The 14,521-nt window shown below is 44.3% G+C and overlaps 1 protein-coding gene across 3 annotated transcripts in view; it reads right to left on the minus strand.

Annotated features, from left to right (window-relative positions):
• The window catches only part of LOC134344226 (F-actin-monooxygenase mical1-like), a 129,572-nt gene that overhangs the window by 32,046 nt on the left and 83,005 nt on the right, over positions 1 to 14,521 (minus strand). For all 3 annotated transcript variants that reach the window (XM_063043673.1, XM_063043671.1, XM_063043672.1), the window contains one exon: positions 322 to 422. In XM_063043673.1, coding sequence (XP_062899743.1) covers positions 322 to 422 — 101 coding nt within the window. The remainder of the gene's footprint in view (positions 1 to 321; positions 423 to 14,521) is intronic.

A 14,521-nucleotide genomic window follows, 5' to 3' on the forward strand; every position in this document is an offset into this window, starting at 1 on the left:
TAGATTAGGCAGATTGAAGGGACATGGATAAAAGTGAAATGGAGGGCTATGCAGGAGGGAAATGTTAGTTTGAACTTGGAGTAGGTTGAAAGGTCGGCACAACAGCGTGGGCTGACGCGCCTGTACTGTGTTGCACTGACCTATATTATATGTTTAAACTGTGATGACTTTAGAAAGGAGGTTGGCAGAATCATTTGTCACTTTTTCAACAAGAGCTTAAGTAAAAATTACTCCTTAAAGCAGAACTAAATACAGATAGTTTAGATGAAAAAAGTCTCCATCATAACCTCCATGCCTCTATCAGGAATCATTTATACTCACAGTTTTGACTGGTGGCTCAGGGCAGTAATCTGATTCATCTTCACTTAAAGACTCCTCTTCATCTTCATCCAGTTCCTCATCATTCAAACTGCAAGATTTCACTAGATAAAGAAATACACAATTGCAGAGTAAGTACCTTGGCTCTTGTGTGAGGGATGAGTATGATAGATTTTGGGAGCCAGTGTCTGACTGTGAGAGTTGAAGGACGAAGGACGATGATAACCCGTTGTTCACTGCTTGTGGCAGGAATTAAGATACAGCAAAGGGAAGTCACGGGCAAGTTTTATAACTGAAACCACACTCTTCAGCTCACTTTGTTATCTAAACTGTAGTAGCTAGACTTTAACAACTTTTTTTTATCATTCCAAAAGTAATTAGAACTGATGTGGCAATTGGATACACAGATTCCTGAGGATATGCAAGGTTATTCTACATTTAACAGTTCTCAACTATTATTCAGAACCATCCATAACCTTGTTCTTATCTGTGTATGTACCATCCTGAAGTCCCAGAGAAATCTGAAAGCACTGTAATAATTTGTCCCTCCACTCTCATGATCCCTCTCTCCTTCTCCTCCATTACACAAACATGCAATTCTGCAAGATGAAACTGGTGAATCACAGTGACGTCCTGGAGAAGGGTCTCGGCCAGAAATGTTGACTATACGCTTTTCCATTTATGTTGCCTGGCCTGCTGAGTTCCTCCAGCATTTTGTGTCTGTTGCAGGTATTAGTACAAGCTGAGTTTGTTATGGAAGCTATCCAATTTCCCCTTGCACAATTTCTGAGTTTCTTTGCCAACTGTCACAAAAGTCGTAGAATGCTGACTCATTCCTTAAGTGTTAGGAATGCATGAATTAATGATGGGCTTAGCCTCACAAAATGTGACTGTCTGAATCAATACATGTATATCTTGAACAGGCGTAACCCTGACATACCAACATTACCAGACCACTGAACATTTAATCCTGCTCATGCATAAGCTCTCATTCATAACATGATGTGGCAATGCTTGCTGGAATCAATATTGGCGGTCTTTTTCAGGCCAATGCCTTGCCAGTACACCGCAGCCTGTCCTCTTAACATGGAGAAAAACAAAAACTTAACATTTAAAATCACAACTTTCAAATGTTTCCAAGCACTTATACAATGAAGTGCTTAGGAAGTGTTGGAATGTAGAAAACATAACAGTGCCCAAGATCCCATGGACGATAATCTGCTAATGGCCCAACGATCTATTCAGCAACAGCGTTGGAATAAACACTCAGCAGACCAGGTAGCATCTGTGCAAAGGGGAATAGGGATGGTATTTCAGATCAGAGATCCTTCCTCAGATCCTCAATCTGAAACATTAACCCCATTTCCCTTTCCCTGCTTACTGAATGACAAACAGCAAGGAGGCATGTACAATAACATTTAAGAGTCACAGGCGGGTTCATGCATAGGAAAGGGATATAGGGAAATGGGAGCAGTTTAGATGAGCATCTTGGCCGGCACGGGCCACTTGGGCTGAAAGGCCTGTTTCCATGCAGTATGATTCTATGCCGGTCAGCCATTGTGCTCCCACTCATACTAATAAAGACAAGAGATTCTGCAGATGCTGCAGATCTACAGCAACATGCATAAAATGCCAGAGGAACTCTGCACATCAGGTAGCATCCATGGAAATGAATAAACATCCATGTTTCAGGCCGAGACACTTCATCCAGTTTTGTCAGGTTTGGAGCCACAGGCATGAGTCTGTAGGAGACTCTGCTGACAGGGAAGGGAGGAGGAACAATGCATTTCTGCCTGGCTGAGTGTAGACTATCGGCCATTTTAGCAAGCTCCCTATAGTGCTTCACAGGTGTATCACCTGGAGTATTGTGTGCAGTTTTGGTCCCCTAATCTTAGGAAAGACATCCTTGCCATAGAGGGAGTACAAAGAAAGTTCACCAGATTGATTCCTGGGATGGCAGGACTTTCATATGATGAAAGACTGGATCAACTAGGCTTATACTCGTTGGAATTTAGAAGATTGAGGGGGGATTTTATTGAAACATATAAAATCCTAAAGGGATTGGACAGGCTAGATGCAGGAAGATTGTTCCCGATGTTGGGGAAGTCCAGAACAAGGGGTCACAGTTTGAGGATAAAGGGGAAGCCTTTTAGGACCGAGATTAGGAAAAACTTCTTCACACAGTGAGTGGTGAATCTGTGGAATTCTCTGCCACAGGAAACAGTTAAGGCCAGTTCACTGGCTATATTTAAGAGGGAGTTAGATATGGCCCTTGTGGCTAATGGGATCAGGGGGTATGGAGGGAAGGCTGGTACAGGGTTCTGAGTTGGATGATCAGCCATGATCATACTGAATGGCAGTGCAGGCTCGAAGGGCCGAATGGCCTACTCCTGCACCTATTTTCTATGTTTCTATCAGGACGGGAAAGGAAGGGAATAGAAACCAGAATAAGAATATAGAACACAGAACAGCACAGCACAGTACAGACCCTTCGGCCCACGATGTTGTGCCAAACCCGCTAAAAAGTACCCAAAAGCACCCAAAAAAACTAATCCCTCCTGCCTACACAATGTCCTTATCCCTCCATCTTCCTCATATTCATCTGCCTATCTAAAGGCAGGAGGTATTCATACTCTCCACATTCCCGTTCCTTCCAGCAATGAATATGCAATTTATATTGTCACATGTACGAGGTAGCAAAAAGCTTGTCTTGCATACAGATCAATTCGTTTCATTAGAGTTTAAAATAAAGTTTACAGGTGTGCGTTTACACACTAGAGGCAATTTACAGTGAACAGTTAACCTACTGATCTTGGAGACGTGGGAGGAGCCCAGAGTACCTGGAGGAAACCCAAGCCGTCATGAGGGAAATATGAATCTGTACAATGGTGTTCAGGGTCAAAGCTGGGTTGCTGGAGTTGTAAAGGCTGATTTATATTTCTGCGTCAAATCGACATCATAGGTACGTCGCCGCAAACCCCATGCAGAGCCTACGCAGATCCCTACGCCGTAGCCTGACGCTCACCTCTCCCAAAATGTAACTACGTATCGTGGCAACCCAGACCACAACTGTGATTGGTCCGCGTGGTAGCATCGCATTTCCTCCTACGCTGCAATAGCTTCCCATTGGGCGACTGAAGGGCAGGGAAGGAACTCTGGCTGCAATGCTTTCCATAAAGCTTTACAGACCTCCGAAATTATGGAGGAGACATTTCGCTTTGATGCTCACTTTAAACTTGTTTACCCCGAGGAAGACTACCATGAAGCCTTGCACGGGCAGGTGTGTGCACATGCATGATGTGCTCGAATTGCAGAGTGGTGCAGACACACCAACGCACAAGTATAAATGCTCACAATGCACGTAGGCCACTTGCGTAGGTTACGGCGTTGATTAGATGCACAAGTATAAATCAGTCTTAAAACAGCAAATCTGCTAACTCTACCACCCCACTCCAACGTTGTGTTTTTATTGCAGATTTTCAGTAACTGCAGTCTTTTCCTTTCATTTTCAATGATGCTGAGAATGGATGTCCTGGAAACATCTCGCAGGTCAAGCAAGCAGCATTTACACTGAGACAAACACAGACAATGGGAAGCAAATGACCTTTCCATAGATCAGAGGTAAGTATATTTTAAAGTGCTTGGAAAAGGTGGAGACAGAAAACAAAAGGGCCATGACAGTGCAGGAGACAGGAAAGTTTAAAAACCAAATAGGTTGCACTGGAAGGCCAAAGAAGGTAATAATGGAACAAATAAACAAATATCCACCCACAGGAGGTGTTAATGGAGAACACAGAATCATTATCAGACAACACAAAAGAAGACTCTGATGCTGGAATCTAAAATGCAACAAAACACAGGAGATTCTGCAGATGCCAGAAATCCAAAGCAACACACACAAAATGCTGGAGGAACTCAGCAGGCCAGGCAGCATCTATGGAAAAAAGTACTGTCAAAGTTTCAGGCTGAGACCCTTCTTCAGGGTCAGAAAGGAAGGGGTTCTTGCCAGAATAAGAAGTTGGAGGGAGAGGTAGGAGAACCAGCTAGAAGATGATAGGTGAAGCCAAGTGGATGGAAAGGTAAAGAAGCTGCAGGAGAAGGAATCTGATAGGAGAGGAGAGCGGATCATGGGAGTACGGGAAGAAAGTGGGACTCCAGGGGGATGTGATAGGCAGATGAGGAGAACAGGCTAGAGGTAAGTGGGGAACAGAAGAAGTGGGAGGGAAAAAGATTACTGGAAGGAGAACTTGATGCCCATGCCATCAGGCCGGAGGCCACCCAGACGGAATATGAGGGGCCACTCCTCCATCCTACTAGTGGTTCTACCATGGGAAGAGGAGGCATTGGACCAACATGTTAGAATGGAAATGGAGATAAGAATTAAAATGGCTGGTCACTGGGAAATTCCACTCTTGGCAGATGGAGTGGAGTCTCTCAACAAAGAGATTCCCCAATTCACATTGGGTTTCACCAATGTCGAGGAGGCTGCATCAGGAGCACCGGATACAGCAGATGACTCGCAGGTGAAGTCTTGCCACAGCTGGAAGGACTGTTTGAGGCCTCAAATGAAGGAAAGGGAGGAATTAAATGGGCAGATGTACCATTTCAGCGGCTAGCAGGGACCAGTTTGGAGAGATGAACGGACAAGGGAATCACAGGGAGTGACCCTCACGGAAGCAGAAAACGTAAGGGGGAAGGGGAGAGGCAAAGGTGCGTCCTGTGGTAGGACCCCTTGAAGATGATAGAAGCTGTGGAGAACTATGTGCTGAAGCTGGAGACCTATAGGGTTGCAGGCAAGGAGAAGAGGAACTCCACCCCAGTTAAGGCAGTAGGATGATGGGGTGAGCATGAATGTTCGGGAAATGGGAGGAGATGCGGCTAAGGACAGCATCAATGGTGGAGAAAGGGAAATCCCGTTCTTTGAAGAAAGAGGACATCTCTGATGTCCTGGAAAGGAAAGCCTCATCCTGGGAACAGATGCAGTGGAGATAACGGAACTGAGAAAAGGGGAGAGCATTTTTACAGGAAACAGGGTGAGAAGAGTTATAGTCAAGATAGCCGTGGTGATCGGTAGGTTTATAAAAGATATCAGTAGACAGTTTGTCTCCTGATATGGAGACGAGAAAGTGGAGAGAGCCTTCTGAAGTGGACCAAGTGAATTTAAGGGTAGGGAGGAAGTCAGAGGCAAAGTTGATGAAATTAACAAGTTCAGCATGGGTGCATGAAACAGCGCCAACTTAGTCGTCAATGTAGCACAAGAGCTGGGGAGCATTACCAGGTAAGGCTTAGAACATGGACCATTCTACGCAGCCAACGAAAAGGCAGGCATTGCCAGGCCCCTGTCTACCCCCTGAGTCTGGAGAAAGTAGGAGGAGCCAAAGGAGGCACTATCCACTATTTCAAATTGTTGAATTCATTGTTACAGCACAGAAACAGGCCCTTTGACCTAACCTAGCTATGCTAACCGAAATGTCTATCTATGTTAATTACATTTTCCTGTATCCCTCTATTCCTTTCTCTACGCCCTAAACATCATGATTGTACCTGCCTCTATCTGGCATCAATTTAAATTGATTATTGATGTCTGCACATGTTTTGCTAATTGTTGATTGCTCATGGCTGTTTGCACTATTTTCTTGTAAATTATTGGTATTGTCCTGCGTTTTTTGCTTGGCACTGAACCACAACCAATTCTGGATGTTTCACATACTGGAAATAAAGTGATTCTAATCCCATATACCACCCTGTGTGAAAAACTTGACTTTCGGACTAATCTTTCCTCTCCCAAACTCTCCCTTAAAACTCTAGTTTTAGATTCCAGTTCCATCCGAAAAAGCGTGTGCTTATCAACTCTACCTAAGAGCCTCATAATTTCAAAAAGCTCCTCAGCTTCCTGTATCCCACATGGAACAACCCCAGCCTACGGAATTGCTTCCTGCACCTATGCTGAGTTCACTAAATTCATCAGCTTTGCCTCCAACTCCCACCCTGTCCTCAAACTTACATGGTCCATCTCTGACACCTCCCTCTATTCTCGTCTCTCTCCGTCTCCGGAATATACAATATACTGATATCTTTTCCAAACCCAGTGACTCCCAGTTATCTTGACCAAACCTCATCACACTCTGTCACTTATAACCATGCTCCAGTTTCCCTTCTCTCAAATTCTTCATCTCTGCCACAACTGTTCCCAAGATGAGGCTTTCCATTCTAAAATAGAAATGGAACCCTTTGGCAACGTAGCCATCCTCAGGGGTCCCTGGTTCGTAGCCGGCTCGAAGGAGCAGCTCTGCTTCGGGGCACCACCTCTAAATGCAGTGCTATTACAGTTCAGGGCGTCGGAGTTCACAGTTCAACTCTCGTGCCACCTCCAAGGAGTCGTACGATCTCCCCGTGATCGCATGATTTTCCTCTGGGTGCTCCAGTTTCCTTCCACAGTCATTGTAAATTATCCATGGTTAGTGTTAAATAGGTGGGTTGCTGGGCAGTGGGGAGGGGGGCTCATTGGGCCTGAAGGGCCTGTTTCATTCTGTAGAACTAAATAAATAATATAATAGGGTTTCCCTGCAACCACTATCGATGCTGCCCTCACCTGCACCTGCATCTTCCTGCACATCTAACCTCACCGCATCCTCCCACTGTCGTAACAGAGAAAGGGCTCCACTTGACTTTACCTATCACCCCGAGCCTGTGCATCCAGCTCGCCATTCTCTGTAATGTCTGCTATCGCCAATAACAATATCTCACACTGTAGCCCATCCCCTGTGCTTTCTGTAAGCGTCACTCTCTGAGATTCCTCTGTCCACTCATCCCTCCTCAGTGATTTCCCTCCTAATACTTATCCCTGTGAGCATGACAAGTACCTCTACACCTCTTCCATCGCCATCACTCAAGGCCCCAGACAATCCTTCTAGGTGAGGAAACACTTCACGTGCGAGTCTGTTGTATCCGGCGCAGCCTCCTTTACATTGGTGAGACCTGAGGCAGATTGGAGACTGCTTCATTGAGCACCATTATCTTGTCCGCTGCCAAAGGGGGCCGCCCATTTTAATTTGATTTTCTAATCGCATATTGACTTATCAATCCATGACCTCTTCTCCTGCCATGAAGAAAACAACTCCAGGTTGGAGGAGCAGCACCTCATATTCCAGTCCAAACTGATGACATGAACATTGATTTCTCTAACTTCCAGTAATTACACCCCTCCTCCCTTCTCTCTTTTTCCATTCCCCATTCCAGGGATGACGTGGTGGAGATACGTCTCTACCAAAGGAGGTGTAAGGCACTCCTTCCCTCTGCTCACCTGCAGGTCATCCTTGTGGAAGCTGTAGCACCTGCTTAGCCCCCCGATCAGGGCCACGTGAAGCCGTGGGAGCAGATGGTGCATATTTCAAGTCCAGGTTATGCGACCACTGACCCTAGGCAGACAATCTCTTAAGAGTATTGATTATGGCTGGGATCATCCGTCTTGTATTAGACACTGCTCAGAAAAAGGCAATGGCAAACCACTTCAGTAGGAAATTTTTCCAAGAACAATCATGGTCAAAGAGCACGATTGCCTGTCATACGACACGGCATGGCACAAAATGACCTCTTCCTTTCCAGTCCTCTTGGACTGAAATGTTTTCTGTATTTCCCCTCCATAGATGCTACCTGACCTGACGATTTCCTCCAGAATTGTGTGTGTGCTGATCGACACATCCAGCACCTGAAGAATCTTATGCCTTTCCAACCTCTCCTTGTCATGAAAGCCCACCATACGGGCGACATCCTGGAGAACCTGTACGTCCCAGCACTACCACAACCCTCCTAAAATGAGGTGACCAGAACTGCACACAAAATTCCAAATCTGGCCGAATCAATGTCTTATACAGTGGCAACAAGATGTCCAAACTCTTACATTGAATCCACCTGACTAAGAATGCAAGCAAGCTAAATGCTACTTTGGTGGTGTCATTTTCAGAGAGCTATGAAGTTGCAGGGTCCCTCTGTAATACTAACATTCTAGGCTCCCTGCTATATACTGCATATGAGTGCACAATAGACAACACAAAATTCATTATCTCATAGATTAAGTTCCAACTGCCCTCTTTCCACCCCACCCAAATTTCTTGACTTCCGGTAAGGTTATCAACCCTCCAGGGTTACCCGTTGCCTCAATTGCTAAAGCAATTTTGTTTCTAGTTTCCAAAAGACCTTGAATCCCATGTGGGATAACTTTTTAAACCAGCCTATCAAACACTCCCTTGTCAAAAGCCTTGCTAAATTCCACATATACCACTTCTCTATCACCATCTTCAGTCATTTTCTTCGTAAACTCTTCAAATTCAGATTTGTGATGCTTGATTTCCCATGCACACCATTATATCTGTTACCCCCCAATCAGTCCCTGCCTTTCTAAGGATCAGAATATTATGTCCAGAAGGCTTTAAAATACCGAGACAGAAGAGGAGGTGAGTTCCACAGGCTGCAGTAGAACAGTGTAGGAGTACAGTGAGAGGTTGACTGAAAGCTTAGGCCATGATTCTGGACTGAATGGGGATGTTGCACACAGTATCAGCACCCACAGTATTAGAAGCAGAAGCTTCCGGCACCAAGCATGGATGCAGCCGCTTCTATGGGGCCAATCAAATGTGTTATTGTCTTTTCTTAAACATGTATCTTACAACTGCAAGGCCCTTCTAAACATTAGAAACTTGAAGTACGCAGATCTACCCCATCAGCAAGTTGCTCATTGGCAAGGAAACTGAAGGAACTGGACTTGGTGTGGACCACGTTGCTGCCTGTTACAGAGAGGCATCGAAGTTAGTGCCCAACTGATCATCTTGGTCACTTTTCTTGTGATTGCAAGACCCTGCTGGACATTGGTAAAGTGGAATGCTGCAAGTCCAATTCACTGGTTTAATGGCAGATATTGGGGGAGCCACACGGCTTTGGTTGTCACAGCGTCACCTGTTTACAGCTGCCCAGGAGAAAGATATTGGAGTCAGTGTACTCCAGGCACCAAACTGGAATCAGTGCTGCCCCCCAGTGTTCACCCAGCAGAAGACAAGCCGTATTGAGTTCGATTGCAGACTGCTGGAACATTCATGGATTCAGGGACTTGGACTATTATTTTTTTGTGTGACTGTATTTTACTGCTATCTTATGTGTTTTCTACCTTATATGTGCCTTGTGCTGTGTATGACTGTTGGTACTATGTTTCGCACCCTTGCCGTAGAGTAATACTGTTTCATTTGGCTGTTTTCATGGGTGTTCGTGTATGGTTCAATGACAATTAAACTTGAACTTGAATAGAAATAAATATTTAAATAGCAAGAAATACAGGTAAGTTGTTCCTTCACCTGGGAGGCATATTTGGGAAATTGTTTGGTGTGAAGGGAGAAGATGAAAGAAAACACTGCATTTTCTTCACTTGCAAGGGATGGTAGAGCAAAAGCAATGAGCATTGGTGAAACTGGAGGACTGAACCCAGAGGGTACGGTCCCTTTAGAATGCTCATTGGGGAGGGAAGACATCACATTAGAGATGCCAAAATGTGCAGGCAAGTAAACCTTTCCTGGTCATGGGAGTGAAGTGAATGTTTGTGGTGGAGATGCAACAGACATGGTCAATTGTCCACAAAGATGGAGGAGAGTACTTGTGACAGGAATGGAAGAGACATAACTATTTCCTTCAGTATCCATTCACTTTCCAAGATAGTGTCCTTTTATCATCTCCCTTCACTTCAGTCCTCTACCACTTATGGTTCCTGGCTTCCCACATTACACAAGTGGAACATCTCATCAGCCAAAATAAAAACATACAGCCTTCCAGACATTGATAGACTCTATTTACACCACCTCTAAACTAATCTTTGATTTCTTTCTTTATGCCATTACCACATTCTTTCACTTTTGAGAAGTAAGCTTCTCCACCTATTGCCTTATTGCAGAACATTCATTTCATTCCCTCCTCCTATTCTTCCTCCCCTGTGATTCAATTTCCGTGAATCTTGTGTTTTTCTTGGCCAAATAAGGAAAACCAAATTAGTAGCAATGCCCCTTTTGCTGGATGCCGATAAATAAAAGGGTTGGGTGAATCTGTCCAATGTTCTCTTTTGTTGGTGACAATTATCTACGCCCACAAGCTGGAATTCACCCACTTTTGATGAGTTAGTTATAAACAAACCCCACTCCAGTAGTAACTCAGCTGGTCAAGCAGCATCTGTGAAGGCAGAAGGATTGAGACTCTACCTCAGGACTCATTGGGTTCCTCCTGCAGTTTGACTCTTTGCTTCAGACCCTAGCATCTACAGTCTCTAGTCTCCTTCTCTAAATGTGTGCTGTGCTGAATGCTAACACCTATTCCAATCTCCTTCAATATCAGGGTACCATTGCATTGAAGGGTTCCATTGCATCTTGAGCATGATTCACTTGCTAAAAAGGAATTTGCATTTGTTGCCTCGTGCCATACTGATTGCAGGAGAAAAGGCTATCATGAAGAGGAAAGAAAAAAGGGACATGTGTGGCTACCCAGTATAAGATGCAATAGAGTGATTAAGCTCCATGCCATTGAAGAATACGTGCTGATCAGGGCTGTCAGATATCGCAGCATTTTACATTGCAGTACAGGTGACAGGAGTGTTGTAAATATAAGAAAAATAACCTGGATAGGGACTGTGAGATAAACATATGTCTCTTTGCCAGTTTGCAGCAGATTTTTTTGGTCAAAGAGAAGGGAGGTGATAGGTTGCACTGTTATTTCACTTGCCCAATCTTCGCACAACCTATGGACTCGCTTTCAAGGACTCTTCATCTCATGTCTCATGTTTGCAATATTTATTCCTTATTTATTTATTATTACTCTTTCTTTTTGTATTTATACAAGACAATTTGTTAACTTTTGCACACTGGTTGAATGCCCAAGTTTGGTGCAGTCTCTTATTAATTCTATTATGGACTTATTGCCCATCAGAGCATGAAGCTCAGTGCAATGATCCCTGCTAATGCTGTATTAGTCAATCCCACCTATTCATCAGTAGGTGTGCTATATTAGATGCAATTTCCCCACGGATAAATTGCCATTTCTGCTCCGGATCAGTGTCAGATAGTTGGCACAGTAATGCAACCACTGCTTCACAGCTCCCAAAATCTGGGTTCAATCCTGACTTCCAACACTGCCTGTAGGGAGGCTGCACATTCTCCTTGTGACCACATACATTTCCCCGGGTGCCCGGTTTCCTCTCATCGAGTTGGTAGGTTAATTGCCCTGTGTGTGTGTGTGTGTGTGTGTGTGGTTGATAGAAATGTGATTGGTGTGGATTGGGTGGGCTGAAGCCTCATTCCATGTTAAATCACTCAATGACTCTAAATGGACTCCAAGGAAAGTATGTATGTGGATTTTGGAAATCGTTAGAGTGGTTATGGTCAAATGGCCAAAAATACACATCACCAGGAATCATGTATGCATTTGGACAGAATATTGGATAGTGTTCAAGGGCACCACAGCACAGTAATCCTTTACAGTAAATGTCAGAGAAAATGCACAAGGATCTAAGTAAACTGACATAAATCTTAAGAATTAGAATTTCTCAGGAAGGATTTATGAATGTTAGAAAGGGAGATCACTATCCAAGAAAACCACAGGCTCCAACCCATGTACAGCTCTGTCATCAACCCTAAGTGTGAGCTCTCTGGGCCTGGTCTTTCCTCCTGTCGGCTCTCCAAGTGAGAGGTCCGTGGACTGTGAACTCTAGGGCTAAAAACCTTAGTACAAGTCTGCGGGGGGGCAGCTCTCCAGATGCAAGTTCCATGCACCGGATCTCTCCGAGTGTGAGCTGTGTGTAATACCACATTTCTTGGTGCCTAGGCAGTGGGAACCATCTCGCTTCCTGCCACCACTTCTGCAGATGAGAGCACTGCTGGTGTTAGCTGTTTGGCTGCAAACTCCGTGAGTGACAGGTGTGTGAGCATGAGCTCTGTTAGTGCCTGTGCTATGCTTGGCAGCCAGCACTAGGTGTGAGCACCTGTTTGAGCTTTCCAGGTAGAAGGACCTGATTCTCCACATGAATGATAATGCTAGAGGCAACTTATATAACCTGAATGGAAATCTGCATAACACAGTTAATAGAGACTGATACTGGTGGCTGAAAATATTTTAGGACATTATGGGAAGAGAACAAGGATTGGATTATAGCAGTAACCTAATCTGATAATACTAAATTATATTACTGGAAATATTAACTCCATTTGTCTCTCCACAGATGTAATCTAACCTCCTGAGTATTTCTAATCTAATTTTGTTCTTCGTTCAGGTTTACAGCACCTGCAGGTGTTTGCTTTCATGTACTAAAATTACTATTCTTTCTACATTATAGTAATATAATTAGAGGTAGACCATTAAACCAGCAGTTATGTCAATTTGGAACTGATGAATTACGATGGATCTTAAAATAATGGCATCATAATAGAAACAAGGTAAACTTATTTAATGGGATAGTTTAATGTAGATACTTAAGAAAGCTAATGAGGTGAAAGGAAAAGACTGGTAAAGACAAATGTAGGTCCCCTGCAGACAGAAACAGGTGAATTGATTATGGGGAGCAAGGACATGGCAGACCAATTGAATAATTACTTTGGTTCTGTCTTCACTAAGGAGGACATAAATAATCTTCCAGAAATAGTAAGGGACAGAGGGTCCAGTGAGATGGAGGAACTGAGCGAAATACATGTTAGTAGGGAAGTGGTGTTAGGTAAATTGAAGGGATTGAAGGCAGATAAATCCCCAGGGCCAGATGGTCTGCATCCTAGAGTGCTTAAGGAAGTAGCCCAAGAAATAGTGGATGCATTAGTGATAATTTTTCAAAACTCGTTAGATTCTGGACTAGTTCCTGAGGATTGGAGGGTGGCTAATGTAACCCCACTTTTTAAAAAAGGAGGGAGAGAGAAACCGGGGAATTATAGACCGGTTAGCCTAACGTCGGTGGTGGGGAAACTGCTGGAGTCAGTTATCAAGGATGTGATAACAGCACATTTGGAAAGCGGTGAAATCATCGGACAAAGTCAGCATGGATTTGTGAAAGGAAAATCATGTCTGACGAATCTCATGGAATTTTTTGAGGATGTAACTAGTAGAGTGGATAGGGGAGAACCAGTGGATGTGGTATATTTGGATTTTCAAAAGGCTTTTGACAAGGTCCCACACAGGAGATTAGTGTGCAAACTTAAAGCATACGGTATTGGGGGTAAGGTATTGGTGTGGGTGGAGAATTGGTTAGCAGACAGGAAGCAAAGAGTGGGAATAAACGGGACCTTTTCAGAATGGCAGGCGGTGACTAGTGGGGTACCGCAAGGCTCAGTGCTGGGACCCCAGTTGTTTACAATATATATTAATGACTTGGATGAGGGAATTAAATGCAGCATCTCCAAGTTTGCGGATGACACGAAGCTGGGTGGCAGTGTTAGCAGTGAGGAGGATGCTAAGAGGATGCAGGGTGACTTGGATAGGTTGGGTGAGTGGGCAAATTCATGGCAGATGCAATTTAATGTGGATAAATGTGAAGTTATCCACTTTGGTGGCAAAAATAGGAAAACAGATTATTATCTGAATGGTGGCCGATTAGGAAAAGGGGAGGTGCAACGAGACCTGGGTGTCATTATACACCAGTCATTGAAAGTGGGCATGCAGGTACAGCAGGCGGTGAAAAAGGCGAATGGTATGCTGGCATTTATAGCGAGAGGATTCGAGTACAGGAGCAGGGAGGTACTACTGCAGTTGTACAAGGCCTTGGTGAGACCACACCTGGAGTACTGTGTGCAGTTTTGGTCCCCTAATCTGAGGAAAGACATCTTTGCCAGTAGAGGGAGTACAAAGAAGGTTCACCAGATTGATTCCTGGGATGGCAGGACTTTCATATGAAGAAAGACTGGATGAACTGGGCTTGTACTCGTTGGAATTTAGAAGATTGAGGGGGGATCTGATTGAAACGTATAAGATCCTAAAGGGATTGGACAGGCTAGATGCAGGAAGATTGTTCCCGATGTTGGGGAAGTCCAGAACGAGGGGCCACAGTTTGAGGATAGAGGGGAAGCCTTTTAGGACCGAGATTAGGAAAAACTTCTTCACACAGAGAGTGGTGAATCTGTGGAATTCTCTGCCACAGGAAACTGTTGAGGCCAGTTCATTGGCTATATTTAAGAGGGAGTTAGATATGGCCCTTGTG

Source organism: Mobula hypostoma, chromosome 3, assembly GCF_963921235.1.
Source record: "Mobula hypostoma chromosome 3, sMobHyp1.1, whole genome shotgun sequence".
In the NCBI taxonomy this organism is placed as follows: domain Eukaryota; kingdom Metazoa; phylum Chordata; class Chondrichthyes; order Myliobatiformes; family Myliobatidae; genus Mobula; species Mobula hypostoma.